The following is a 27,889-nucleotide window of genomic DNA, read 5'->3' as shown; positions in this document are numbered from 1 at the left end:
GGCATGTTTGTTCAGTAAATTACCTAACTTCTGCCTCATGGGGGAAAACTTTAGTGAATTTGGGGAAAAAAAAAAAAAGTGTAAAATACCGCATGAGGTATTTTACCATCCAAAATGATTTTACAGAACTGCTTATTGTGAATAGAGCCCAATATGACACTATAATGTGTGCTTTATGCAACTGGCCACTGTGAACCTGGCCTTAGAGGTGAACCTCACTGACTTGCATACTAATACAAATTTGACAAGTGTGAACCCTGCCTAACACTTTCCTCTGCTGTTCCCAGGCCAAAAAAGAAAACAGACAAGTTATATGGAATATAAGTGCTTTGAAAGGGGTAAGTTTAGTAGACTAATTGTTTTGGGTAATAACTACCACAGGACCGGTGCAGCATGTGAGAAACCCTGAAAACAAAGTCATAAGGGATGATGAAACTTACCAGACACTGCCAGGGTGTCACTGATCCACGAGATGGAGAATATCCAGTCGTTGTGACCCGCCTGGTGGAGAAATAAAAGTAAGCATTACACAAACCTCTTTAGCAAACTCACAGAACAATGGCTTCCTAGGTAACACTAAGGGTATACAGAGGACTGAAGGGAACCTCAGTTGATGGACACTGCGCCTGCACAGCCCTTGTGCCCGCGTCCTCAGTGCCGGGAGCGTCCTGCACAGTATAAGAAAATCTCTTCTGCGCAGAAGTCTCCTGGCAACAGGAGAGCGAACGAGGATGAGCGCATGCAGTGGCCATCGACTGGCCAGTTGGGGGAAAATCGAAATGTAGCTGCAGCGGGGGACCGGAGGATCGTGAGCATCAGTGCAGGCACAGGGTGACTGCAGGGTGCTGTTAGAAGCCCCAAGACTAGACTTTAGGTTACCTTTAAAGTGAACTAGAGAGGAAGCACCCTCATGTATTTTACCATGTATATCAGTGGGAACATTAGAGAAAACACCTACCCTGCTCTCTGTTTCATTCTTCACTGCTCAGCCTGCTTGTTATCAGCCCTGATAAAATCCCCGACTGAGCATTCAATCTGGCTTTGCTCAGGAATCATAGCAGAGTCTGTCTTCTCTGATGTCTTTTCAAGCACAAGCCTGCCCCCTTCTGGCTCTGCTATAATAACTCAGCTATGATTCCTAAGCAACACCAAACTGAATTTTCAGACGGGGATTTTATCAGGGCTGATTATAAGCAGGCTGAGCAGTGAATGATGAAACAGAGAGCAGGGTAGGTGTTTTCTCTAATGTTCCCACTGATCTATATGGTAAAATACATGAGGGTGCTTCGTCTCTGGTTCTCTTTAACCATTACACTATCCAGCTACGAGGTCAATGCATGCTTCTAAACAGGGCTGTGGAGTCGGAGTCGTGGAGTCGGGCAATTTTGGGTGCCTGGAGTCGGAGTCGGGAAAAAATGCACCGACTCCTAATGAATTTGTAACTGTAATTAAAATAGAAAATATGATAAAATGTTCTATTTCTCAGATAATAGTCATTAAAAATAATGTATATATACAGTAATAGCTGTGCTTAGTCCACAAAAATGAAATAAACCAATCAAAATTAGTTACTTGTGCTGCTTCAATAAAGCAGTCCCCGTATTTTTAAGATCAGATATACATATCTGATTGTGACTGTATATATGATGCGTACACAGGAATCTCTTATATATACTAAATAACATCTATGCTGTAAGAATAAAGCCTGATGTGTAGCTGTGTCACTAATAGAGATGGTCAATGAGATGGAAATAATTCTGCACTGATGCTGATTTATGCAAATGTATGCACTCCCTTTGCTGATGAAATCAAATAATAGTAATAATAGCAATAGTGCTGCACAGGTGTAGTATGCTCCTAGCGGTGGAGTGTGTTCATGCGCACTACGCCAGACTGGCTCAAGTACCTGGACTCATAGCAGAAGATCCAGGTGGTGGAGGAGGACAACGAGGGACTGATTATCCTGAAGGCGGCTGGAGGAAGCCCCAGGTATGTATAAAACTTTAATTTCATCTGTCTCAGGTTTACTTTGTTACACAGTAGTACTATACTCTACATATGCACTCCTCACAGAGCTGCAGGGAATCCACTGAGAATGCTGTGCACATTGAACACAGAGGTGTTGTCTGTTTACAATCTCCTCATTCCCCTGCAGAGTACCTGCACATCATTCTTACATGTACCCACACTTACATTGCCTAGGGCCTGATAGATGTTCTTTGTTCCGGTTTGTACCTTTTACAAGTACTATTACTAAGGACTAGTTTTAGTCTAAAGGGAATAAATATAGTAGTCTACATATCCTTCTCACTTCAGTTGTCTTGTAAAATTCCTAAGCGTTGGCAGTTATGAGACGAATTTCATGTTACATACTTTTAATCAACAAAATTGTAATATGCAAATTAGAGGAGTCGGAGTCGTGGAGTCGGAGTCGGTGGAATCCTAAACTGAGGAGTCGGAGTCGGTGGATTTTTGGACCGACTCCACAGCCCTGCTTCTAAACAGCAACTCACATCTCCCACGCAGACCGGATCCAGGGTGGGCAGGCGGTAGATGGCCAAGCTGTTGGGATTATCGCCTCCAGTAGCTAGCAGGGTCCGGGAAGGATTGATCTCAATGGCGTGGATGCCGCAGCTCTGGGGTGTTGCAACAACCGGTTCACGGTCCTTTAGGATGGGAATCTTTGTAAGTTGTCCAGTTACTATGTCCACTACAAACAACTGCCAAGGAAAAAGATGAAAAGCACCATTACTGGAGGGTAAAAACCTCAAAACCATCTATAGTAAAAAAAAAAAAAATTAAAAAAAAAAATGATAATCACACAACAGAGATAATCCTGAGAAAACAAAGACATGAACATAAATAACAGGAGGGTCTTGACTGATGCCGGATAGTTGTGAATTCCAGTTGCTTGAACGTTCAATGAACTGGTGGACTGTAAATCTTGAAGTCCGCAACAAATGCAGTAGCAAGCAAATGGTGCTTCTGTTTGCTTCCCAATGATAAGAACTTGTGGTATGCAATGCAATGATTCAAGTAAGAAAGTAAATGAGGCACCTAAGCATGCGTACCTATGAAATCGGCACGGGAGACTTGGGCTCAGGATACAGCTGATCCTGCTGCTGCACAAGTCCCGGCAGCGTTGTTTACTATTCCCCCTCCAGGTCCACGTGGAAAGTGAGGAATTATGCAATTCAGCTTCCAGCCATTGTTGCCGGCCGAATTATAGTGTTTTAAAAGTAACTTAAGCTCTGTCTTCTGACAGCGTCGAAGTTATTCAGCTTGTGCTGCTTGTAATTCCTATTACGGCCTATGGCGGTGCCGGCTGCGCCCAAAACTCCTGCGCTGTTTTAACAGGGCTTGCCAAGTCACTGCTAATAGAGTGTATTCAGCAATCCAGCACCAACAAGACGTACCAGCAAGGGTTTAAAGGAAACCTGAAACTACTAAATGTAAAACCTTTATACTTACCTGGGCCTGACTACCCCCGCCCCTTTTTTTGTCAATACAGATCTGCTTAAAGTGTACCTAAGACAAATTAAATTTAAAACCTTTATACTTACCTGTGGCTTCCTCCAGCCCCCTCAGGCTGTGGGGTCACTTGACTGCCTCTACGGGCCACTCCTGTCGTCCGCTAGCTGTCCCAGTACTTCTGCCAGACGAGGTCTATCACGCATGTGCGGCTGCAATGTTCTGTGCATGCACTGCAGAACTCTCTTGGCGATGGGAGCGCGAGAGGCCTGGCCAAGCATGCGCATCTGACAGAAGAACCGGAAGGCTAGCGGAAAACAGGAGTCGCCTGGAGAGACAGTCGATGGACCCCACAGCCTGAAGGGGGCTGGAGGAAGCCTCAGTTAAGTGTAAATGTTTTACATTAATTCATCTTAGGTACACTTTAAAGGGAATCTAAACTGAGAGGGATATGGATGTTTCCTTTTAAAAACAATAGTCCTGCTAATCTCTTTGGCTGCAGTAGTGGCTGAATCACACACCTGAAACAGGCATGAAGCTAATCCAGTCTGACTTCAGTCAGAGCACCTGATCCGCATGCTTGTTCAGGGGCTGTGGCAAAAAGTATTAGAGGCACAGGATCAGCAGGAGAGTCAGGCAACTGGTATCATTTTAAAAAGGAAAAATCCATATCCTTCTCAGTTTAGGTTCCCTTTAAAGAGAGTCTGAGGCGAGAATAAATCTCGCTTCAGACCTCATAGATTGCAGGGGCATGTGTGCCCCTGCTAAAGCGCCGCTATCCCGCGGCTTAACGGGGGTCCCTTCACCCCCAATTCCCCTCTGTACAGCGGGGGAGCGCTTCCGCATTGGGGCAGGGCTAACCGCCGCAGCCCTGCCCCACGCGCGTCCGTCAGACGCGTATCTCCGCCTCTCCCCCGCCCCTCTCAGTCTTCCTTCACTGAGAGGGGCGGGGGAGAGGCGGCGATGCGCGCCTGATAGACGCGACTAGAGGCAGGGCTGCAGCCGTTAGCCCTGCCTCCAGGAAGGGAAGATTTACGACCAAGTCTACGACCAAGGTCGATTTATTCTCGCTTCAGAGTCTCTTTAAGCAAATCTGTATCGACAAAAAAAAAAAAAAAAAAGGCGGAGTCAGATACTTACCTATAGAAAGGGAAGGCGTTGGATCCTATAAGCCTTTCCGGTCCTCTCTCAGCAGAATCATTCCAGAGTTGCCCCCAGATCTAAATTGCCACCTCAGGGAGCCCTCAAATGCACTCCTGTCTCCAAGCGCTTCCAAACATGTGGCTGGCTGTGTATGTGCTTGTGCACACATTTGCGGATGTGTAGTATGGAACCACCCGTGTTCGGAAGCCCTCGGGGGCACGAGTGATTCCAAGGTCAATCAAGGGTTCCTGCAGGTGACCCAGTTAGATGCATACCTGGAAAGAGGGTGACAGCACTGGAACCAGGGGACCAAGAAAAAAAGAGAAGAAATGCTCTATAGCAGGGGGAGGGAACCTACGGCTCGGGAGCCACATTTGGCTCTTTTGATGGCTACATCTGGCTCACAGACAAATCCGTAGGGGTTGATTCACTAAGATACATTAATCAATACATCAATTCCCAAGTCAGCTAGCTAATTGCACAAGGAGTTAGTCGGTATTTCTCCAGTCTGGCATGTGTGACACTTCTACTCCCGGAGGATCAACTGTATATACATCACCATGGCAACAGGGGTGGGAGTCCTCTGCTGCACCTGCGCACTGTCCCAGTTTGAAACATTTTATGACTCCCACAAAATTACATTTTTAAATATGCGTCGTTTATGGCATTTCTGGTCCCTGAGGAAGAGGTATTACCCATGAAACAGCTGTCGGGCCGGTATCTCACCTTAACCCATACTGGTATGTCTTATCGGTGCTGGTATTCTGAATAAATCTGATTAAAAGTGATATTGGTGCCTCGTCTACTTTCTCACTGGAATCATTGAACTGTAAATCTGGTGGTAAAGCTTCATACCATGCAACCAAACCATATTAGCCACATACTCTAATTATTAAATGGACCCCCCCCCCCAGTTGACCCTGCTGGCGAAAACACAAAGAATAAGCTTACCGTATTGCATTTTGTTCCACACACAACCTGCCGATGATTCAGCCATTGTGACGCAAAGACTTTGTTGAAACTGCCGAGGTTAAATTCTCTTTCTTTCAGAACTTTAGGCAGGGTTTGAGCAGCGTAGGCTCGCAACAGGCGTTGGTAGTTGCGCTCATTGTGGGTTTTCAGCTCTCGTGCCTTCAGGTAGTACACCATAGACTTCTTCTCCGGGGGCAGCCTCCTCCGCTTCTGAGCGCCATGATCCCACTCAGCCTGAGCAGGACAGAAGCAGAAAACACAACGTCAAACCAGGTGCAAGAAAAGCCTTAAAGCGGAATATAACCCTGCATTTCAACTTTGCTCTAAAACATTATTTACAGCATATTATATGCAACCAGCATTTTTTTTTTACTAGACCAGCATTGGAAGGGTTAAACACAGACGTTTCAAGTTCCGTGGAGAGAACTGCAGAAGTCAGATTGTTACATTGTATTTAGTTAGATGTATTTATTGATAAACAGTTACACACTCTTTGGCAGTCCTCCAAGCTCCTTTTCAGTGAGAGAGATGAGTCACATTCAAGAATTAGATACATGTATGTAAACAAAATGTATCTAATTGCAGGTTCGGATGCGTCTACAGAAATCTCAAGGGACTTTAAAGCCCTGTGTAACCCTTCCAATGCTGGTCTAGTAAAAAAAAAAATGCTGGTTGCATATAATATACTGTAAATAATGTTTTAGAGCAAAGTTGAAATGCAGGGTTATATTCCGCTTTAAAGAGAATCCGAGCCAAAGCTCAGGTTCAAAAAACACGAAAGCTTCTGGATGCTGATGAGGCTTCCTACGGCGTGTACATGCAATTAAAGGGATGCTTAAAGAAAACCTGAACTGAAAATTAAAAAAGTCAAAATAAGCATACACAAGTCATACTTACCTTCCATGTAATCTACTCCTCAGTGTCTTTCTCCTGTCCCGCGTCCTGTTTGTTCACTGTGATCGGGGGAATTTTCCGTCCTCCATTTTGAAAATGGCCATTACCCATAACAGCTTTCTGGTCAGCACACAGTTAAACTGTAACATCGCCCACTTGAGCCATAGGGAAACATGGACATTACCTGGTACATCAGTTTTCCTCTCAGCTATAACTGACAGCAACTGATATTTTACTGACAGCAACTGATATATTTCAGATCTGACAAAATATTGTCAGAACTGGAAGGGATTATTGTCATTAGAAAATGGTGAGCTTCTGAGAGGAACTGATGGCAAGGTAACTATGTAATGTTCATTTGAAGTTACCTCATATGTTTATTTTAAATATTTTTACTCAGTACAGGTTCTCTTTAAGCCGATTAAAAAAAAAAAAAAAAAAAAAAAAAACAACAACACAGTTTTACTCACCTGGGGCTTCTACCAGCCCCCTGCAGCCGTCCTGTGCCCTAACAGCCACTCACGGATCCTCCTGTCCACCGCCGCCAGCTAGTTTTGTTTTCGCCGACAGGCTTACTGCACCTGCGCAGACCTGGCCACGCATCTCATTCTTTGCGCAGGACACTATTGCAGATGGGAACGCAACAAAGGCTACGCGTGACTAGGACTGTCGGCGAAAAAAAAACTAGCTGGTGGCGGGAGACAGGAGGCTCTCTGAGTGACTGTGAGGGCACGGGATGGCTGCAGAGGGCTGGTAGAAACCCCAGGTGAGCAAAACTGATTTTTTTTTTACCATTGGCTTAAGTATCCCTTTAAGGCGCCGGGAAATTTGGGTACAGGATGAAGCCGGAAAACAGCTCACCCTGCTACTGCAAAAGTCCCAGCGGTATTAATCACTATTCCCCGTCCAGGCTGCAGTGGACTGTGGGGCAAGTAGTAATTTGGCCAATGTAACAGGAACACATCAGAACAAAGTCGTACCGCACATTACGTTGCATACAGACAAGGAAAAGTATGCTTTCTCCTGTACCAGTTAGGCCCCCTCCACACTGCAAATCTGATCTGCGATTCCAATTTTCCCTGGATGCTATCAAAGCAAAAAACAAAATGCAGAAAAACAGCATGCAGTACCGGGGGGGAAGGGGGGGTCCCAATCAGTAGCTGATACCCCCTTTCCCATGAGAAATCTATTCCTTTTCACAAAAGGATAATCAGGGGGCTCTGTATGGCTAATGTTGTGGTGAAACCCCTCCCACAAGCAACTCTGAGGACCGTGGTACTCCTGGCAGTTTCCTGTCTGGGAACCTTGCTGCATTTTGGGAAATAGCAGTTTACAGCTGTTTCCAACTGCCGAAAAAGCATGCAGCAGCTACATCACCTGCCAACAGTAAAAATGTCACCATGTAATAAATGTCAAAATGTATATCAGGGATTTAAAAGATTTTACAATGGGCAAACACTGACTAAATAATTTATACATAATTATTGTAAAATGAAGCACTTTTTATTACATTATTTTCACTCTTTAATATTGCATTGCATCATTCAGCATTGCAATGCCTCTTTAAAGGAAACCTAAACTGAGAAGGATATGGATTTTTCCTTTTAAAATACCAGTTGCCTGACTCTCCCGCTGATCCTCTGCCTCTAATACTTTCAGCCACAGCCCCTGAACAAGCATGTAGATCATGTACTCTGACTGGATTAGCTGCATGCTTGTTTTAGGTCTGATTCAGCCACTACTGCCAAAAAGATCAGCAGGACAGCCAGGCAACTGGTATTGTTTTAACCTCCTTAGCAGTATGGACCAGCTCAGCTCGTCCATTACCGCCGGAGGGTGCCGCTCAGGCCCTGCTGGGCCGATTTGCGCCAAATAAAAAGCAGCACACGCAGCCGGCACTTTGCCAGCCGCGTGTGCTACATGATCGCTGCCGCTCTGCGGCGATCCGCCGCGAGCAGCGGCGAAAGAGGGTCCCCCCAGCCCTGCGCAGCCGGACCAATCAGTTCCGGCCAGCGCTAAGGGCTGGATCGGAGGCGGCTGACGTCAGGACGTCGGCTGACGTCCATAACGTCACTCCGTTCGTCGCCATGGCGATGAGAAAAGCAAAACAAGGAGAGCCGCTCATCGCGGCCCTTCTTGTTACTTCTGATCGCCGGAGGCGATCAGAAGTATGCGGCAGGAGCGCCCTCTAGTGGGCTTTCATACAGCCAACTTTCAGTTGGCTGTATGAAATAGTTTTTTTTTTTTATAAAAGAAAACACCTCCCGCAGCCGCCCTGGCGATCTTAATAGAACGCCGGGGTGGTTAAAGGAAACATCCATATCCCTCTCAGTTTAGGTTCCCTTTAACATCCCTCTGAGAACTTAGCATCAGGGCTGCATTCCACTGCCTCACCCGCATACACAAAGCATTGGTCTATTAAAGAGAAAATCCGACCAAGAATTTAACTTAATCCCAATCAGTAGCTGATACCACCTTTTACATGAGAAATCTATTCCTTTTCACAAACAGACCATCAGGGGGCGCTGTATGACTGATATTGTGGTGAAACCCCTCCCACAAGAAGCTCTGAGGACCATGGCACTCCTGGCAGTTTCCTGTCTGTGAACCTTGTTGCCTTGTGGGAAATAGCTTTTTACAGCTGTTTCCAACTGCCAAAACAGCATGCAGCAGTGACATCACCTGCCAACAGTAAAAATGTCACCATGTGATAAATGTCAGAAAGTAAATCAGGGAGAGGAAAGATTTTACAGTGAGCAAACACTGACTAAATCATTTATACATAATTATTGTAAAATGAAGCACTTTTTTTATTACATTATTTTCACTGGAGTTCCTCTTTAACTCTTGCAATAAGTAGAAAGTGAACATGGGCAGGTTGGAAGTAGGCTTTGTACTTTTATCTACCCATATGCTTTTTTGCACCACATCACGTCATGTCAGGTACACTTCAACAAAAATGTCCCAAGATGCTTTTTAATCAAGTCCTACACACAACGTAAACACAGTCAAACTGGTCCGACATGCGGTTCTGCATCATGTACACAGGCCGAAGAGGAAAAAAGGGGAATGGGGTAGAAGGTTTGTATTAAAAAATGTTTGCTCAGCTGCCCAAATTGACTTTTCTTCCATCCTCTTCCTCAGTTTTTGCGCTGAAGCCATCTGGCTCTACATCTCTGCTGCCCATCACTCCACTCATCTGACAGGTGTCTTGTCCACTGCCAAACCTTCAAGCAATCCCTGCCCCATCTTCGCACTGGAAGAAGTGGAATTGTATACAGCGATCCAATCACACACAGAAGGGGAATGCACCAAAAAGTGTAGTGGACAGCGCAGCTCCCTCACCATTAGGAAGGGCAGTAATGAGGGGGTAGTAAGGCTGCTTAGATGCCACCTTGGGACCTGTTCACACCATGTGCAATTCGATGCGCATTATATGTGCGTTTTAAAGGGAAACTGAAGTGAGATGAATATGGAGGCTGCCATCTTCTTTCTCTATCAAGCAATGCCAGTTGCCTGACTTGAGCTGCAGATCAGATGCGGTGACTTTGGTGTGACTCCACTGGCTGCTTGCTTGTTGTAGGTGTATGTGCTTAAAGTGGATCAGAGATGCATAATTGTGTTCCTTTCCTATTGTTTATAGGGCTTTCCTCAAGCCAAATACTTTTTTGTTTTTGTTTCAATACTCTAATTCCTTATAAACTAAACCAGCCACGCCCACAGCTTTTCAGAGAGCCTTGGCAGTAGCAAGGGCTCATGGGAGCTTAGTCTGGGCAGGAGGAGGGGGGAGGTATTCCTAGCCAGAGATTTCAGAGGCAGAGGGGAAGAGGGAAGGGGGGGGGGGGGGGGGGGAGGGGATTAGGTTTTTTTCACAGGTTGAGTGCTGAAGATGCAGATAAGCTTGCCTGTGTGTAATGTGCACAAACAACATGGCTGCTGTCGTATCACAGGAAGAAATACTCATATTCTATTGAAGCTGTTTGCAGCTAGATTTGCTGTGTAAATTATCTAAACTTTAGATAACGTATATAGACAAGTTACTTGTTATAGTTAGTTTTTCATCTCAGATCTACTTTAACACATTTACTGCAACATTACTGAATGATTACCGACTGTTTAACCGCACTTTTATCAAACATTAATCACGCTCTGTAAATTTTTAGTAAACACTCAAAGTCTGTAAGTGTGCAACCCAAAAAGATTTACCGCACGTTATTGTGAATAGAGCCCATTGTGCTCAGAACGAGCTTACTGCCAGCGAGGTTAAAAAGAGAGCCCAAGGTGGGCTCATGAAATTAAAAAAATAAAAACTTGGCTACATGATCCGGGGGGCTGAGCAGATCAGGTAGCCGCCAAAATCCCCACTCTCGTGGCTCCCACTGCCCTACTTTCACGACCTCTGGGTCACGATGCTGCAAGGAGAGATTGATTCTCTCATCCAGCGTGCAGGGAGGAGGGGGAGCAGCAGGGGACGAGAGCTGGCCAATGGCAGCTCTGGAAACTCTGTAGGAACGCCCCTGGCGGGCGTTTTGAACAGGGAAGCCCTCGCCCACATGTTTACCCTCGAGATAGGGGGGGCCTCTGTGTCTCATCTGCAACCCGATCCAACCCCCCCATGAATAGCCTCGGGTTCTCTTTAACCATGAGCTAAATACAGGCATACCTGGCTAGAGAATGATTTGGATAGCAAATGTTTGATGGTTGAAACTACCAATACCCTATACACAGATTTATCCCCCCCCCCCCCCCACATGTACAGGTACACCCCTTCCCCAGAGGCACCCTGATATCACACACACAGAGGTGTACTCCCGCAGCCCACCCAAGGAACCCAACATCATCATTGATCAATTTTTAGACAGTGCAGGAAAGGTAGCATTTTGCAGCATATGCATTTGTGGTTTTTACCGCACATGCGCTTTTCTTGTGTCTTGCATGCATTTTAATGTGATTTAATGTGATTGCAGTATAAATGTCAACAGGAATTGGAAGTACATCATTTTTTTTTTTAAATACATACAAAAGCGCACAAAAAACAAAAAAAACAAACACATACTAAAAACGCAATACCTCTGCATCACCATTGACATTCATTATATGCGTTTTAGATGAGTTTTGGAAAAATATGCAGCAAGACCAGCGTTTTTAAAAACACAAACATATGCGTTTTGTCATGCGGCGCATTAACTTGCATGATGAGAGTTTTCCTCAACGCTAGATTTTCTGCCCAATGTGTTTCTACCGAGGGCAACATTTTAGGAAACAAGAGCTGTACAGAAAGCTGACATAATGGCAGTACACACACTGGATTCTTAGCCGAGATAGCCTGGAGAAATTGTCTCGGATGAGTGAGTAAAGGTAGCCCATACACTGGTCGATTTGCCATCAGATCCGACCAACAGATAGATCACTCTCTGATCGAATCTGATCAGCGAGGGATCGTATGGCCAGTGATTCTCCACGTTCCCAGCCGCTATATCACCCTCTATGCTGCTATAGCATATAACATATACACCAGCACCATACAGCTTCAGGGGGCTGAGGGATGCCCCAGGTGAGTAAAAATCATTTTTTATTTTTGACTTAAGTATCCCTTTAAGTGTGTGTGTGTGTGTGTGTGTGTGTGTGTGTGTGTGTGTGTGTGTGTGTGTGTGTGTGTGTGTGTGTGTGTGTGTGTGTGTGTGTGTGTGTGTGTGTGTGTGTGTGTGTGTGTGTGTGTGTGTGTGTGTGTGTGTGTGTGTGTGTGTGTGTGTGTGTGTGTGTGTGTGTGTGTGTGTGTGTGTGTGTGTGTGTGTGTGTGTGTGTCTTTACTTTTCCTCTCACAATTATGCAACAAACGTAGAAGATACAAAAGATCTGGATATCACCAGTCCCATTCAAACAGATAAAAATACAATCAAATGGCTATAAACAATGGGTTGTGTGGCATATAATCATGTAATTAAATAATAGAGACACACAACTAGAGGTCACTCTTTAGCCAATTCTGAACACCATTGTGTTTCCCCTGGATTGTTGGTAGTGCACTCAACCTAACTTGTATGCAGAGTACAAGCTGTGGGAAAATGCTACTGCACACGGGAGCAGCTAAATATATAAACTGACCTCTGGCTTACATGTCATAATATCCCAACCCCTCACTGTGGGTATTGAGGTCAATCTTATTCTGAAACTTTCACTGCATACACCTCACAGCAAACTACCTGTCATCACCCACACAAGGGTACCGCATACAGACTACCTGAATTAAAAAGGACAAACTGTAACCACCAAAAATAAATAAAAAATATTAGATATTCAGCTAATAGGAGAGAAGGCTTTTGAATCCCTAAGGGCCCTTTCTCGACGTTGCGATCCTAGTGTAGTGTACAGTGCCGTGCACAGTGGGTTTTGGGGGGAGGGGGGGGGGGGCTTGGGTGTGGCGGCATAGCTAGCATAGTTGCCCCAGTATAGGGAGTTTAGTTGTCCCAGTATAGCTAGCATGGTGTCCCAGTATAGCTAGCATGGTGTCCCAGTATAGCTAGCATGGTGTCCCAGTATAGCTAGCATGGTGTCCCAGTATAGCTAGCATGGTGTCCCAGTATAGCTAGCATAGTGTCCCAGTATAGCTAGCATAGTGTCCCAGTATAGCTAGCATAGTGTCCCAGTATAGCTAGCATAGTGTCCCAGTATAGCTAGCATAGTGTCCCAGTATAGCTAGCATAGTGTCCCAGTATAGCTAGCATAGTGTCCCAGTATAGCTAGCATAGTGTCCCAGTATAGCTAGCATAGTGTCCCAGTATAGCTAGCATAGTGTCCCAGTATAGCTAGCATAGTGTCCCAGTATAGCTAGCATAGTGTCCCAGTATAGCTAGCATAGTGTCCCAGTATAGTGCCCCAGTATAGTTAGTATAGTGCCCAGTATAGTGCCCCAGTATAGTGCCCCAGTATAGTTAGTATAGTGCCCCAGTATAGTTAGTATAGTGCCCCAGTATAGTTAGTATAGTGCCCCAGTATAGCTAGTATAGTGCCCCAGTATAGTTCCCCAGTATAGCTAGTATAGTGCCCAGTATGAATAGGTAGTGCCCAGTATAGGTAGGTACGCCGTACGGTACTCGAGGGGCGGATCCAGTGGAAGAAGCAGTGCATATTTATGATGCTAATGAGCCGGGCAGTGGAGGAAGGAGAGTCCAGTCCGGAGCGGCGCTTCACACACAGCTTCATCAATCGCTGAATAGCGATGGTATGACGGCAGCGGTAGGCGGAGCTGTACTAGAGCGTACAGCTCCGCCTACGTCATTCCATTGCTATCCAGCGATTGGTAAAGCGCCGCTCCGGACTGGACTCTCCTCCCTCCGCTGCCCGGCTCATTAGCATCATAAATATGCACTGCTTCTTCCACTGGATCCGCCCCTCGAGTCCCGTACGGCGTACCTACCTAGAACTGTGTGCCGCTCTGCACTGGACGCCCACTCTCCCGCTCATTTAGAACCGAAAAACGCCGGATACAGACGATCCCCAGATCGTCTTCACAGGAACCGCGGTTTCGGTTTAAAACCGAGAAATCGTGCAGCCCTACCCGACGCTGCGGTTCAATGCGTTGCGGTACCACGCATCCCGGTGGATTTCATCGTCTGGAATCGGCGTTTCCCCTTCGGTTTAATTAACTACTACCGCCGCTACTCAGCGTCACACCGCGGATTCCCGACGACACCCCGCAACGCGTGCAGGAGCCGTTCTCCTGCACACTTTTAGGGCTGGTGCACACCGAGCGGCTTTTTGGGCGTTTTCAGATCCGCTTGCGGGTGCGGATCCGCTTGGTCAATGTATCTCAATGGGGTGGTGCACACCAGAGCAGGAGGCGTTTTGCAGAAACGAATCCTCCCGGGGTGAGGCATTTTTTGGATTGTGGATGCATTTCTGCCTCAATGTTAAGTATAGGAAAAACGCAAACCGCTCTGAAAAACGGCAGTTCAGAGCGGTTTTGCAGGCGTTTTTGTTTCAGAAGCTGTTCAGTAACAGCTTTACTGTAACAATATATGAAATGTACTATACTGAAATCCGCTGCAGCAATCAGCAAAACGCCATAGGAAAATTAAAAAAAGCGTTTAAAAATCTGCTAGCATTTTGCGGATCTGCTAGCGGTTTTTGGTGTGCACCAGGCCTTAATGTGTAACTGGCCTAAGGGCCCTTTCACATGGACATTTGAACTGTGTGCTCTGAGCAGTTACCAAGCAGCAGTAAGCAGTTACCAGGCAGCAGTTAAAGCGGGCGTGTCACCATAAAAATCAAATTTCAACAGCAACTGGTCTGAGTGTATTAAGTGATAAAGATGCTAATCCTGCATTCAAAACTTTTTCTGCTGTTATGATTTGGAGTTATCATATACCTTAGGAGCACTGGCTCTTTAGTAGTCGGTGCCAAAGAGTTGAATGCTGGGGGTTCTTTTTATCTATAATATATTCCTCCTCTTCCCTTTATTTCCCTGCCTGCTGCTTATCTGAAACATGATCCTCTGCTCACTTGTGTTTACAAGCAAGGCGGAGGTGACTCAGCGATTGGAGGAGAAAAGAAAAAAAGTAAAGGGCAGAAATGACATCATGAGTTAGCCTTAATTGTGGGCAAAAGGCATGGCCCCCACCAGGAAAAGAATTCTCGTCATTTACTATATAACATTCACTGAAATCAAAACGTGGACAGTACAATACATGTGTCATGTAAGTAGAGCAAGTATTTATCTACTTATGTGTTTTTTTTCCCTGGCATAGTATGGCTGATCCTACTGCTTTAAGAGAGTTCGACAGGCTTTTCACTGCCTATCAACTGCTCGTGTGAAAGGGCCCTTAGAGCAGGCTTTCTTAAACAGAGTTCCCTGGACCCTCAGGGTTCCTTGAGTACTCTACATGGGTTCCTTGGCATTTCCCCCCATCGTGGTGGCAGTATAATAGAGCACATTATAATAGGCGGTACTTAACAAGAAGCAGTAAATTGGGGGGTCAGGAGACAGTATAATGAGTGGCAGTGTAATAGGGGGGAGTGAAATAAATAGCCACACATACTTGCTAAACACCATGCCTCCTGCAGAATAAATGCAGGGGTTCCTCGAAATCAAAAATTGTTTGCAGGGGTTCCTTGAGATCCCAAAGTTATTTGCAGGGTTCCTCCAGGGTAAAAAGGTTGAGAAAGGCTGCCTTAGAGCCTTGATGTTCCTCTTTGCATCCCCTTGTTCCACTGTCAGGATCCTTGTTCCAACCTCCGACTTTAAGGCTAATTTCACACCAGGACGTTGCGTTAGAGGGGGCGTTAAGGTCGCATAACGTCCCCCTAACGGAACGCCTGGTGGTGCTAGATCTGGACGTCAGAGTGAGCCGCGTAGTGCAGCTCACTCTGGCGTCAGTGATGCCGTGATGCGCACTCTTGTGCGCATGCGGCATCACGTGGTCCCGCTGGCCAATCGCCGCACAGAGCGGCTGCTCCAGGAAGTAAACACTGCACGTCATAACGTGCAGTGCATATTAATTAGCCATGTGCCTGGCCGCTCTCCGCTCCTCCCCAACATTACTGAGCATGTGCAAGCAGTCTAACGCGGCTCAGCCGCGTCCAAAGTACTGCATGCAGTACGTTGTCTTGTGACGCAGCGTTACAATGTAACGCAACGTCCGCACTGAACAGCCCCATTGATTTTTCATTACTGTGCGGTGGGCTGCGTTACAGGCTGCTCTAACGTGCGCCTGTAACGTCCCACTGTGAAACCAGCCTAAAGGACAGATGCGAGGCGGATTAAACAATTAAAAAAAAAAATCCACTTCCTTCAGCCTCTGGCAGCATATGTCCCTCGCTGCAGCTGGTGGTCAAGGTTCCCCTCTGTTGCAGATGCAAACCGGCATCTACTGCGCATGTGCAACTGCTGCTTAGATCATTGTGCACAGGTCCAAAAGTACCGCGTATAATGATCCAGACCATGTAATTGGTAACGAGCGACGCGGCTGTGTGCGCAAAGGTGCAGAACATGCTGACCTGGGGAGGTGGATATCTGCAATGGAGGGGACCCCGGGCCATCGGCTGGGAGCGGAGATGCAGCAGGGAACATATCAGCTGCCAGGGGCTGGAGGAAGCACGGGGAAAGCAGATTTTTTGTTTTTATTCTGCTCTGACGTTCCCTTCAATGTCGAAGAGGCATTTGAGTCTCATCAGAACGCCACGGATGTACTCGGATCTCAGAGTTCTTCCAAATACAAGCGGCGGATGCCCGATCATGGACGTGCGCAGTTCAGAGCCGCTCGTCTTCGGAAGCACCCAAAGACCCAGCAGGTGGCAGATTTAGGAAAATTGAATACTCACCTTACAGGTAATTTTCCTTTCCTGGTGCTCTCCATGTCAGCATACTAATGGGCAAAGACCCGCCTCCTTTGCCCCAGTAGGATGTCCAAAGATGTTAAAAGACTATCCCTCCCCCATACTGCCATTCTAGTTAACAAGTACGAGCCGACAGTATAGGGTGGGAACGTATGCTGACATGGAGAGCACCAGGAAAGGAAAATTACCTGTAAGGTGAGTATTCAATTTTCCTAATTCCCTGGTGTCTCCATGTCAGCATACTAATGGGCCAATAACTAGACAATAACAAGGGTGGGAGATGCAATAACAACAACAAAATTTAATTAACAGAATGTCAACATTATATAAATCATATTGCAGAGCTGACAGTGGAGGAAATAACTTTCTTTCCAAATTCCACAGTAGACAATAGTGCAGGGTCTACACTATAATGTTTCAAAAAGGTGTGCCCAGAGGCCCAGTTAGCTGCTCTGCATACTGTGGTCAACTCGACCTTACCTAACGTTGCCCACGAGGAAGACAGACTTCTCGTTGAATGGGCCAATATTTCCTGCGGAGGCTCAAGACCATTGGTTTTGTAAGCCTTTTGGATTAGAGTGACAATCCACCTCGCTATGGTTCTTGTAGTAGCGGGTTTTCCTTTCCTATAACCGTTAGGAATTACAAACAATCTATCTGAGTCTCGAATCGAGTTAGTTGCTTCTAAATAAGCCTTGACTGTAGAAGGAATGTCCAATGGATGCAGTTTTGAGACATCATCCTGTAATCTGAAACTTGGTAGTGTCCATTCCTGATTAAGATGAAAAACTGACGTTACTTTTGGCAAAAAAGCTTGGACGGGATGGAGTACTAGTCTATCCTCATAAAAGATCAAGTAAGGCTCTGAATGCCCCAAAGCCTGCAACTCTGACACCCTTCTACCAGATGTGATTGCCACCAGAAATACTGTGATCAAAGTTCGATCATAAAGGCTTAACTCCGTTTGTTTAGATAGGGCTTTCTCAATGTAGTCCAGGACTAACGGAAGTTCCCATTTAGGGAACTTTGGTTTTAACGGAGGCCGGAGTTTAATTGTTGCTTTAAAGAATTGCTTTACCAGAGTATTGGAGGACCAGGATATTCCAGATATTGATGAAATGGCCGAGACCTGCCTCTTCAGTGTGGAATAGGCTAAGCCCATATGAAGACCTTCCTGAAGAAAAGATAACAAATTAACTACTGTAAACTCTGATGTAGGAAATCCTGACTTAGCAGCAAAGTCTGAAAAGGTCTTCCAAACTCTGTTGTAGGAGAGTGTTGTGGTTGGCTTTCTTGCTTTAGCTAAGGTTTCCGCCACCTCTGCAGAACAACCTATGTCTAACAACCTAAGCCTCTCAAATTCCATGCCATCAATCGGAGTCTTTGAGGATTTTGATGGCACATCGTTCCCTGTGAGAGTAGATCCGGCAAATCTGGAAGAGCTAGAGGATGTTGAGTGCTCAACTGAAGTAGTAGGGGAAACCACGGTCTCCTGGGCCAATATGGCAACACTGCCAGTACCGTCATTTTCTGAGTCATTAATTTCCTGAGAAATCTGAAGATTAACGGGATCGGTGGAAAAGCATATGCGAGATTGAAGCTCCAAGACTGGGAGAGAGCATCTGTCGCTAGAGCATTGGGGTCTCTGTACCTCGAGAAATATTTCTTCACTTTGTGGTTGGAATGAGAGGCAAAGAGATCGATCTCCGGACAACCCCATGTTTCGGAAATTGTTTGAAACACCAATGGATGTAGCGACCACTCGTTGTTGTTGAGTAGATTCCTTGACAGATAATCTGCTGTCGTATTTAATATTCCCGGAATATAAAGAGCCGAGAGATCCCCCAGACTCTCCTGCGCCATCTGCATTATCGGGCCAGTTTCCTTCATCAATGTCCTGCTGTGCGTTCCCCCTTGATTCTTTATATAGGATACTGCTGAGACATTGTCGATCCTCACCATCACTGATGTATTCTGTAAGACTGGAAGAAAATGTATCAAGGCTTGGAGGACAGCTCTTAGCTCTAGGACGTTTGAAACTATCCCTTGTGTTGGAAACTCCCAACAGCCTTGAGCAACTTGGTCTTGAAATACTGCCCCCCAACCTAAAGAACTGGCATCCGTTGTCAGAATATTCCAATTCTGTGGAAAGAGTGGACGACAATTTTTGAGGTTTGCCATGTTCCTCCACCATGAAAGGGAAGACCTGACTTTCGAGGAAAGTAGGATGTGCTGTGTTAACGATTCTTTGTTCCACTGTCTTAGAAATGACCACTGAAGAGGACGGAGATGCCAATGAGCCCACTTCACCATCGGTATCACTGAAGACATGAGCCCTAGGATCTGCATACATTTCCTGGCTGGAATCCAAGCTGCTAGTTCCAGATTTAGAACAGCTCGTTGAATTTTGTAAAGTTTGTCTGCTGGAAGTGATACTGTCCCTTTGACTGTGTCCAATTGAGCCCCCAGAAATATCATCCGACGAGTTGGTTGAAGCTGACTCTTGGGAAAATTTATCACCCAACCGAAAGCCTGCAGAGTATCTATCAGCACAGACCTGTCTCGAAGTAAGGCTTCCTTCGAAGAGGCCAACAGGAGAATATCGTCTAAATAATGAAGGACGCGTATTCCCTGTACCCTTACAACAGCAATTACCGATAACAGAACCTTGGAAAAAGTTCTCGGAGACGTCGATAGGCCGAACGGCAGGCAAACAAACTGAAGGTGCAACTCTCCTACTGCAAATCGAAGAAATTTGTGAAAATTGTGATGTATGGGTACATGGAAATACGCGTCCCTCAGGTCCACTGAACACATCCAGTCGCCCGGTTGAATTGATAGGAGTATAGTTTGAAGACTCTCCATTTTGAATCTCGGGGTGAAGATGAATCTGTTTAGGCTTTTTAAATCTAATACCGGCCTCAGCTTCCCAGTCTTTTTCTTTATTAAAAATAGAGGGGAATAGTATCCTGTACCTCTTTCGGAAGTTGGCACCTGCACGACTGCTTTCTGCCGCATTAGCTCTGTCACATAGTCTATTAGAATTAACAACTTTTCTCGATTGTTTGGTATCCTTGTCGAGATAAATCGATTTAGAGGCGGACTTCTTTTGAAGGACCACTTGTGACCTTCTAGCACTGTACTTAAGACCCATGGGTCCTGACAAGTCCCCGTCCAGATTTTCCCGAAATTCAAAAGCCTGGCACCAACCGGAAAATCTAGGACGGGCGTCCCATCAAAAAGGCTTAACTGCATTACTTGTGGCTGAAGATGTTCTGGCTTTTGTAGACCTTTGAAAGGTATTTTGGGGGCGTTGCCAGTTTTTACGGTACTCCCTTCCAGGGCGATAAGACTTTGACTCGGTAAACTTGCTTGCTAACTGCTTTCTGTATTGAGAGAATTTTTGTCTACTGAATCTTCTGTCCTGGGGCAACAGACCCGATTTGCCCCCTGTAACTCTTGAGATGGCCGCATCCATCTTGGGCCCGAATAAATTCTTTCCATCAAAAGGTATTTTCGACCAGGCCTGTTTCGATGTAGGATCTGCTGACCAGGGTTTCAGCCATAAATTTCTTTTCGCCATGACGGCATATAACATTGAACGACTGGCAGAGCGGACTATGTCCACACTGGCCTCACCCAAGAAGTCTGCCGATAATCTTAACTCATTTAAGCCAAACGTAACTTCATCCATCGATGCACCCCTTGCTATATCTCTTTGAACCTTGTCTATCCAAACTCTGTTAGCCTTTGCTACTGAGGTTAATGCAATAGCGGCCCGAGACGTTTCCCCTGAAGCTAAGTAGGATCTCTTCAGGTCCTGATCTATTTGCCGATCTAATACATCTTTAAAGGCCACAGCATCTTCTATCGGCAGGGTAACGTTCTTCACTATTCTCATTAATGATGCGTCTACAACAGGGCATGTCTGAATAAGTGCTTCATCCCGATCCTCCAAAGGATACATTTTTTGAAATTTATTCTTGAGAGAAGGTTTCTTGACTGTCTTCTCCCATTCTTCCAATATCACTTCCTTAATCTCCTCCATCAAAGGAAACGAAACTTTAGTTTTAGTCAGATGTTTGTAATATCGTCTTCTCTTGTTTTTTGGCGATGCCGCTTCATCCTGCCACTCTATTGCTGATCTTACACTTGAAATAAATGAAGGAACGAGGGAGAAATCAAAACATTCCATTTCTATATTCGAATCCTCATCTGAGCTATCATCTTGTGATGAGTTTCTGGAGGAACGAGTGTCTGGAGAGTGACGGCTTTGACTGTGCGACATCTCTGCCACCGTATCCTTTACCACCTGCTTTATTAGCGTGGACACTTCCCTATCCTCCCTAGCAATGTCCAGGTGGCACAACTCGCAAACCTTCTTGTGGGGTAAAGCAGGTCTACCACAAATCCAACATTGATTCTTTTCCATGACTGGTCCAAAGGAGGTAGAAGGAATCACTCGATGGTCCGAATCTTCTGTTGACGACTGCGATCTTCTATTATCATATTGTTGTAATTGCTTAAGAGCCGAGGAACTTGACGAGGATTTTGATGATGCTAAATTGGACGATTTAATATCCGTAGGATGATCCTGCCGAGAATGCTGAAGCTCCGGATCCTGACGTCGTTGGGAAGATGCAACTGACTGATCCGTAGTCCCAAACGAGGATCTATGGGAGGCTTCCTCTTTCTGCTGCTCCACCTGACGATCCTCCTTGTCGCGTCTGAAAAAAGAGGGTAATCCCCTTAATCTCAGACCAATTTGATGCTCTTTTCAAAAAAATAATTACTTACCACCCTTACCTTTTAGATTTTGATTCACCCCCTTTATGCTTTCCCATGGCAGCTGGAATAAAATCAAAAGGTTGCTTTAGTGAAAAATCTATGCTGTACCTATCATCATAAAAAACAAAAACTTTTATTATATTTTTTTTTTTTTTTTTTTTAGTGTCAACCTACATAAAACCCACTTCTAATATATATCCCCTTATTTACCTAGCAGGCTAGCAGGAGCCAACAGCCTAGTCCGGAGCGCACTGGAGAAACGACCTTCCAGCAGCGCTGCCCGCTCCTACTGACTCTCTTATAGAAGAGTCGGCTGAATTCCTGCCTCCTCCTCTGAGATCCGGAATTTGCCCATAACAAAGATGGCGGAATTACAACTTCCGCCCCGGGCCCACAAAGGCAGCCGAAATCTCGCGCGCGCGCGCGCGAGAACACCGCCCAATCACCCGGAGAGCTCCGCATCAGCGTCCTCCGACACCAGCAGGAGCCCACAGGAGGCAAACAACCGACGTGTGTCCCGGTATCAGACCGACAGCCGAAGCGGGCGGCCATGCCAGACGAGAAGCACCCTAAGGTAACACGCTGCACAGACTATATACACACCTGAGCTACAGCAACCACAGCATGCCAGGGACCCACTGCATCCTTTAGATACATAGCGTGGCCGCAGGAGTTTGTATAAATGCCCCAGGGGGAGCCATAATCAATGGCTAGGGCTCTACTACTTTTAGGAGCCTTTAGCAACCTAAGTAGCAGACTACAGCAGGAGAGCCTGAACCTGCTGGTGCCGCAAAAAAAGAGCGGAGGTAAGGGACAAGTAGAACAACATCCATGGAATCCACTACTGGAGGCGAGGACGAAAAAAAGAATGGCAGTATGGGGGAGGGATAGTCTTTTAACATCTTTGGACATCCTACTGGGGCAAAGGAGGCGGGTCTTTGCCCATTAGTATGCTGACATGGAGACACCAGGGAATTGAACAAGGGTCCAGCGGATACAGAGAGAACCAGGAAGCCTCAATACATTCCAGAGCCTTTCCTCCTCTTAGGCAAGTATCGAACTTGTTTTAGGAGGTTATAGTTCTTATTTAAGATACAAGCTGTAAAACCTCATACACACAACCCACAACATCACACATAGGATACACCCCCCCCCATACACTTCCTACTTTCACAGGATTTACCTCATCCTATAGCTTCCCTTGCATCACACATAATATACACCCCTACTCCATACATTGTCTCTCCCTGGCACTAAACATGGGGACATCGCTGCCCATACAAATACATCCTGGCACATCACACAAGGTGCTCAGCTATCACATGCACAGATCCCCTGGCATCACACACAGGGTACTGCTCTCACATGCAGATCCACTGTTTTCTTACACAGGGTACACCCTTTTCCCATGCATACAGCCTCTCCAGGCATCACAGCACAGGCGGTACACCCCTCCCCCACGTACACAGTCCCACCTGGCATCACACAAGGTTCACCCTTCCCCACGTACACAGCCCAACCTGGCATCACACAGGGTACACCCTCCCCCCTGTACACAGCTCCACCTGGCATCATACCCATCCCCCATGTACATACACAGCCCCACCTGGTGTCAAAACAGGTTACACCCCATCCCCATGTATGTACACAGCATCGCCTAGACCAGGGCTTTTCAACCTGTGGTACGCGTACCACCAGTGGTACTTTGCTGTTGGCCAGGTGGTACACACCAGGTTTGTCTGCCACTTGTCATCATCTCATCCTGCCTCCACAAAGTATCAGCTCCCCTCGTTTTCTCCCCACCGTGCTGCCCTGCGGCATACTTCAAACCACAGATCAGTGGTAAAGAGACAGCCAGGCAATCGGTGCACAGTGACAGTCGGGTTACTGCGGATCTGAGGTCTGAACTATTCTGCAGGGCAGCACAGCGAGGACCTTGGGGGCTAAAGAGGCTTCCACCTTCCTCCACAGTAGAGGGGATCCAGCAAAAGGACGCCCAAAGATCTCCTTGTCAGCATACCCGCATACGCCGTAGCAGCTCTCCACCTTGATTTTGGTGGAAACAGCCGAGCCTGATCGGGTCCGCTTTACTGCGCAGGCCCAAGGGTGGTACTTCTAAATTTTCATGTGATAAAAGTGGTACAATTAGTGAAAAGATTGAAAAGCCCTTCCCTAGACATCACACAGGGTACACCCCTCCCCCATGCATACAGCCCCACCAGGCATCACACAGGGTACTCCCCTCCCCATGTACACAGCCCCCCTGGCATCACACACCCCTCCCCATGTATGTATACAGTCTCCCTGGCATCACACAGGGTACACCCCTCCCATGTATGTACACAGCCTCCCTGGCATCACACAGGGTACACTCCTCCCATGTATGTACACAGCCTCCCTGGCATCACACAGGGTACACTCCTCCCATGTATGTACACAGCCTCCCTGGCATCACACAGGGTACACTCCTCCCATGTATGTACACAGCCTCCCTGGCATCACACAGGGTACACTCCTCCCATGTATGTACACAGCCTCCCTGGCATCACACAGGGTACACTCCTCCCATGTATGTACACAGCCTCCCTGGCATCACACAGGGTACACTCCTCCCATGTATGTACACAGCCTCCCTGGCATCACACAGGGTACACTCCTCCCATGTATGTACACAGCCTCCCTGGCATCACACAGGGTACACTCCTCCCATGTATGTACACAGCCTCCCTGGCATCACACAGGGTACACTCCTCCCATGTATGTACACAGCCTCCCTGGCATCACACAGGGTACACTCCTCCCATGTATGTACACAGCCTCCCTGGCATCACACAGGGTACACGCCTCCCATGTAAGTATACAGTCTCCCTGGCATCACACAGGGTACACCCCCTCCCCATGTATGTACACAGCCTCCCTGGCATCACACAGAGTACACCCCTCCCATGTATGTACACAGCCTCCCTGGCATCACACAGGGTACACCCCTCCCATATATGTATAGTTCCCTGGCATCACACAGGGTACACCCCTCCCATGTATGTACACAGCCTCCTTGGCATCACACAGGGTACACCCTTCCCATGTATGTACACAGCCTCCCTGGCATCACACAAGGTACACCCCCTCCCCATTTATGTACACAGCCTCCCTGGAATCACACAGAGTACACCCCTCCCCATGTACACAGCCTCCCTGGCATCACACAGGGTACACCCCTCCCCATGTACACAGCCTCCCTGGCATCACACAGGGTACACCCCTCCCCATTTATGTACACAACCTCCCTGGAATCACATAGAGTACACCCCTCCCCAGGCCAGCAGGCCTCCAGCACCCTCTGGCGGCGTCACCTGATCTCCGGGCACCGGCGCCGCCTTCCTCTTCCTGCTAGCTGCTCTCCGGGTCATGCTCCCGCCCACACAGCATGGAGAGAGCTGGACAATAACGGCACATATAACGGAATTTCGGCGAGACTCTCACAAAACGCTGCTCCCCGTGACCCCTCACCTCGAACGACGCTCCCTGCGTCACCACGCATAGCGTGCTCCTCGCCACGCCCACATCTCTTAGCAACAGAGGGATAGGCTGGAGCGAGCTGTCACTTGGTGTGCTGTGCGAGCCTCCTGGGTGGGCGGAGCCTCCTGTCACTGAGGCGAGAGCGAGCGCGGGGAGAGGCACGTGGTGTGCGTGTGGGGGAAACGTGCGGCTCCCGCTGGTCGAGGCCAAAGCCGGAGGTGTCTGTCTGTTCTTTTCACCTCCGTATGATCTTCATCCTACCTCACCCCTTACAGTATCTGCCCCCAGAGTGCACCAGATGCTTCAACCAGCCCCCCCCCCCACACACACACACACACAATGCACCCACCAAACACACAGTGCCTCTTCCAATAACTGCACAGTGCACTGCTCCACCCCCCTCCCCCCCCACTGCCACCTCTCCACACTGCCATCTCTACTAACTGCACAGTGCACTGCTCCACCCCCTCACACGCTGCCATTTCCACTAACTGCACAGTGCACTGCTCCACCCCCTCACACGCTGCCATTTCCACTAACTGCACAGTGCACTGCTCCACCCCTCACACACTGCCATCTCCACTAATTACACAGTGCACTGCTCCACCCCCTCACACAGTGCCACCTCTCCACACTGCCATCTCCGCTGACTGCACAGTGCACTGCTCCACCCCCTCACACAGTGCCAACCCCCTCACACACTGCTATCTCCACATTGCCATCTCCACTAACTACACAGTGCACTGCTCCACCCCCTCACACACTGCCATCTCCGCTAACTACACAGTGCACTGCTCCACCCCCTCACACACTGCCATCTCCACACAATGCCATCTCTGCTAACTATGTACTGCACTGCTCCACCCCCTCACACAGTGCCACCTCTACACACTGCCATATCCGCTAACTACACAGTGCACTGCTCCTCCCCCTCACACACTGACATCTCCACTAACTGCACAGTGCACTGCTCCACCCCCTCACACACTGCCATCTCCACTAATTACACAGTGCACTGCTCCACCCCCTAACACAGTGCCACCTCTACACACTGCCATCTCCACTAACTACACAGTGCACTGCTCCACCCCTTCACACAGTGCCACCCCCCTCACACACTCGTATCTCCACATTGCCATCTCCACTAACTACACAGTGCACTGCTCCACCCCCTCACACACTGCCACCTCCGCTAACTACACAGTGCACTGCTCCACCCCTCACACACTGCCATCTCCGCTACCTACAGAGTGCACTGCTCCACCCCCTCACACACTGCCATCTCCACACACTGCCATCTCCACTAACTACACAGTGCACTGCTCCACCCCCTCACACAGTGCCACCTCTACACAGTGCCATCTCCACTAACTACACAGTGCACTGCTCCACCCCTTCACACACTGCCATCTCCGCTACCTACAGAGTGCACTGCTCCACCCCCTCACACACTGCCATCTCCACACACTGCCATCTCCACTAACTACACAGTGCACTGCTCCACCCCTTCACACACTGCCATCTCCTCTACCTACAGAGTGCACTGCTCCACCCCCTCACACACTGCCATCTCCACACACTGCCATCTCCACTAACTACACAGTGCACTGCTCCACCCCTTCACACAGTGACACCCACCTCACACACTCGTATCTCCACATTGCCATCTCCACTAACTACACAGTGCACTGCTCCACCCCCTCACACACTGCCATCTCTGCTAACTACACAGTGCACTGCTCCACCCCCTCACACACTGCCACCTCCACTAACTGCACTGTGCACTGCTCCACCCCCTCACACAGTGCCACCTCTACACACTGCCATCTCCACTAACTACACAGTGCACTGCTCCGCCCCTTCACACAGTGCCACCCCCCTCACACACTCGTATCTCCACATTGCCATCTCCACTAACTACACAGTGCACTGCTCCACCCCCTCACACACTGCCACCTCCGCTAACTACACAGTGCACTGCTCCACCCCCTCACACACTGCCATCTCCACTAACTGCACAGTGCACTGCTCCACCCCCTCACACAGTGCCACCTCTACACACTGCCATCTCCACTAACTACACAGTGCACTGCACCACCCCCTCACACACTGCCACCTCCACACAATGCCATCTCCACTAACTGTAGTGCACTGCTCCACCCCCTCACACAGTGCCACCTCTACACACTGCCATCTCCACTAACTACACAGTGCACTGCACCACCCACTGCCATCTCCACTAACTACACAGTGCACTGCTCCACACCCACACACTGCCATCTCTACTAACTGCACAGTGCACTGCTCCCCCTCACACACTGCCATCTCCACTAACTGCACAGTGCACTGCCCACTTACTGCCATTGCCACTAACTACACCGTGCACTGCTCCACCCCTTCACACACTGCCACCTCCACACAATGCCATCTCCACTAACTACACAATGCACTGCTCCACCCCCTCACACACTGCCACCCCCACCCCCTCTCACACACTGCTATCTCCACATTGCCATCTCCACTAACTACACAGTGCACTGCTCCACCCCTCACACACTGCCACCTCCACACAATGCCATCTCTACTAATGGTGTAGTGCAATGCTCCACCCCTCACACAGTGCCACCTCTACACACTGCCATCTCCACTAACTACACAGTGCACTGCCATCTCCACTAACTACACAGTGCACTGCCATCTCCACTAACTGCACAGTGCACTGCTCCACCCCGACACACTGCCACCTCCACACAATGCCATCTCTACT

At 47.8% G+C, this 27,889-nt stretch overlaps 2 protein-coding genes across 2 annotated transcripts in view; both read right to left on the bottom strand.

Moving 5' to 3' along the window:
* Nucleotides 1-25,140, bottom strand: part of DCAF12 (DDB1 and CUL4 associated factor 12) — a 46,730-nt gene extending 21,590 nt beyond the window's left edge. Inside the window, exons 1-4 of the mRNA XM_068271936.1 lie at nt 24,957-25,140; nt 5,566-5,820; nt 2,514-2,720; nt 441-501 (exon numbers count right to left, since the gene is read on the bottom strand). Coding sequence (XP_068128037.1) covers nt 441-501; nt 2,514-2,720; nt 5,566-5,820; nt 24,957-25,013 — 580 coding nt within the window. The 5' untranslated portion in view covers nt 25,014-25,140. The remainder of the gene's footprint in view (nt 1-440; nt 502-2,513; nt 2,721-5,565; nt 5,821-24,956) is intronic.
* LOC137562050 (uncharacterized) lies at nt 20,051-21,659 on the bottom strand. Its single transcript, XM_068273394.1, has 2 exons — nt 21,622-21,659; nt 20,051-21,542 (listed from the first exon to the last, which is right to left on the bottom strand). Exons 1-2 carry the CDS (start codon nt 21,657-21,659, stop codon nt 20,051-20,053), a joined length of 1,530 nt encoding a protein of 509 aa, XP_068129495.1.
* Nucleotides 25,141-27,889: the final 2,749 nt, after the last annotated feature.

The sequence above is a fragment of the Hyperolius riggenbachi genome, chromosome 1 (assembly GCF_040937935.1).
Source record: "Hyperolius riggenbachi isolate aHypRig1 chromosome 1, aHypRig1.pri, whole genome shotgun sequence".
Taxonomy (NCBI): Eukaryota; Metazoa; Chordata; class Amphibia; order Anura; family Hyperoliidae; genus Hyperolius; species Hyperolius riggenbachi.
The sequence above is the reverse complement of the archived record's forward strand: the minus strand, read 5'-3'. Positions and strand labels throughout refer to the sequence as shown.

What these genes read in the sequence shown, in the direction of transcription:
- LOC137562050 (XM_068273394.1), bottom strand. Translation starts at nt 21,659, where the DNA reads ATGGGAAAGCATAAAGGGGGTGAATCAAAATCTAAAAG. An exon ending in GGTGAATCAAAATCTAAAAG is followed by an intron (nt 21,543 to 21,621) that starts GTAAGGGTGGTA and finishes CTCTTTTTTCAG; the next exon opens with ACGCGACAAGGAGGATCGTC.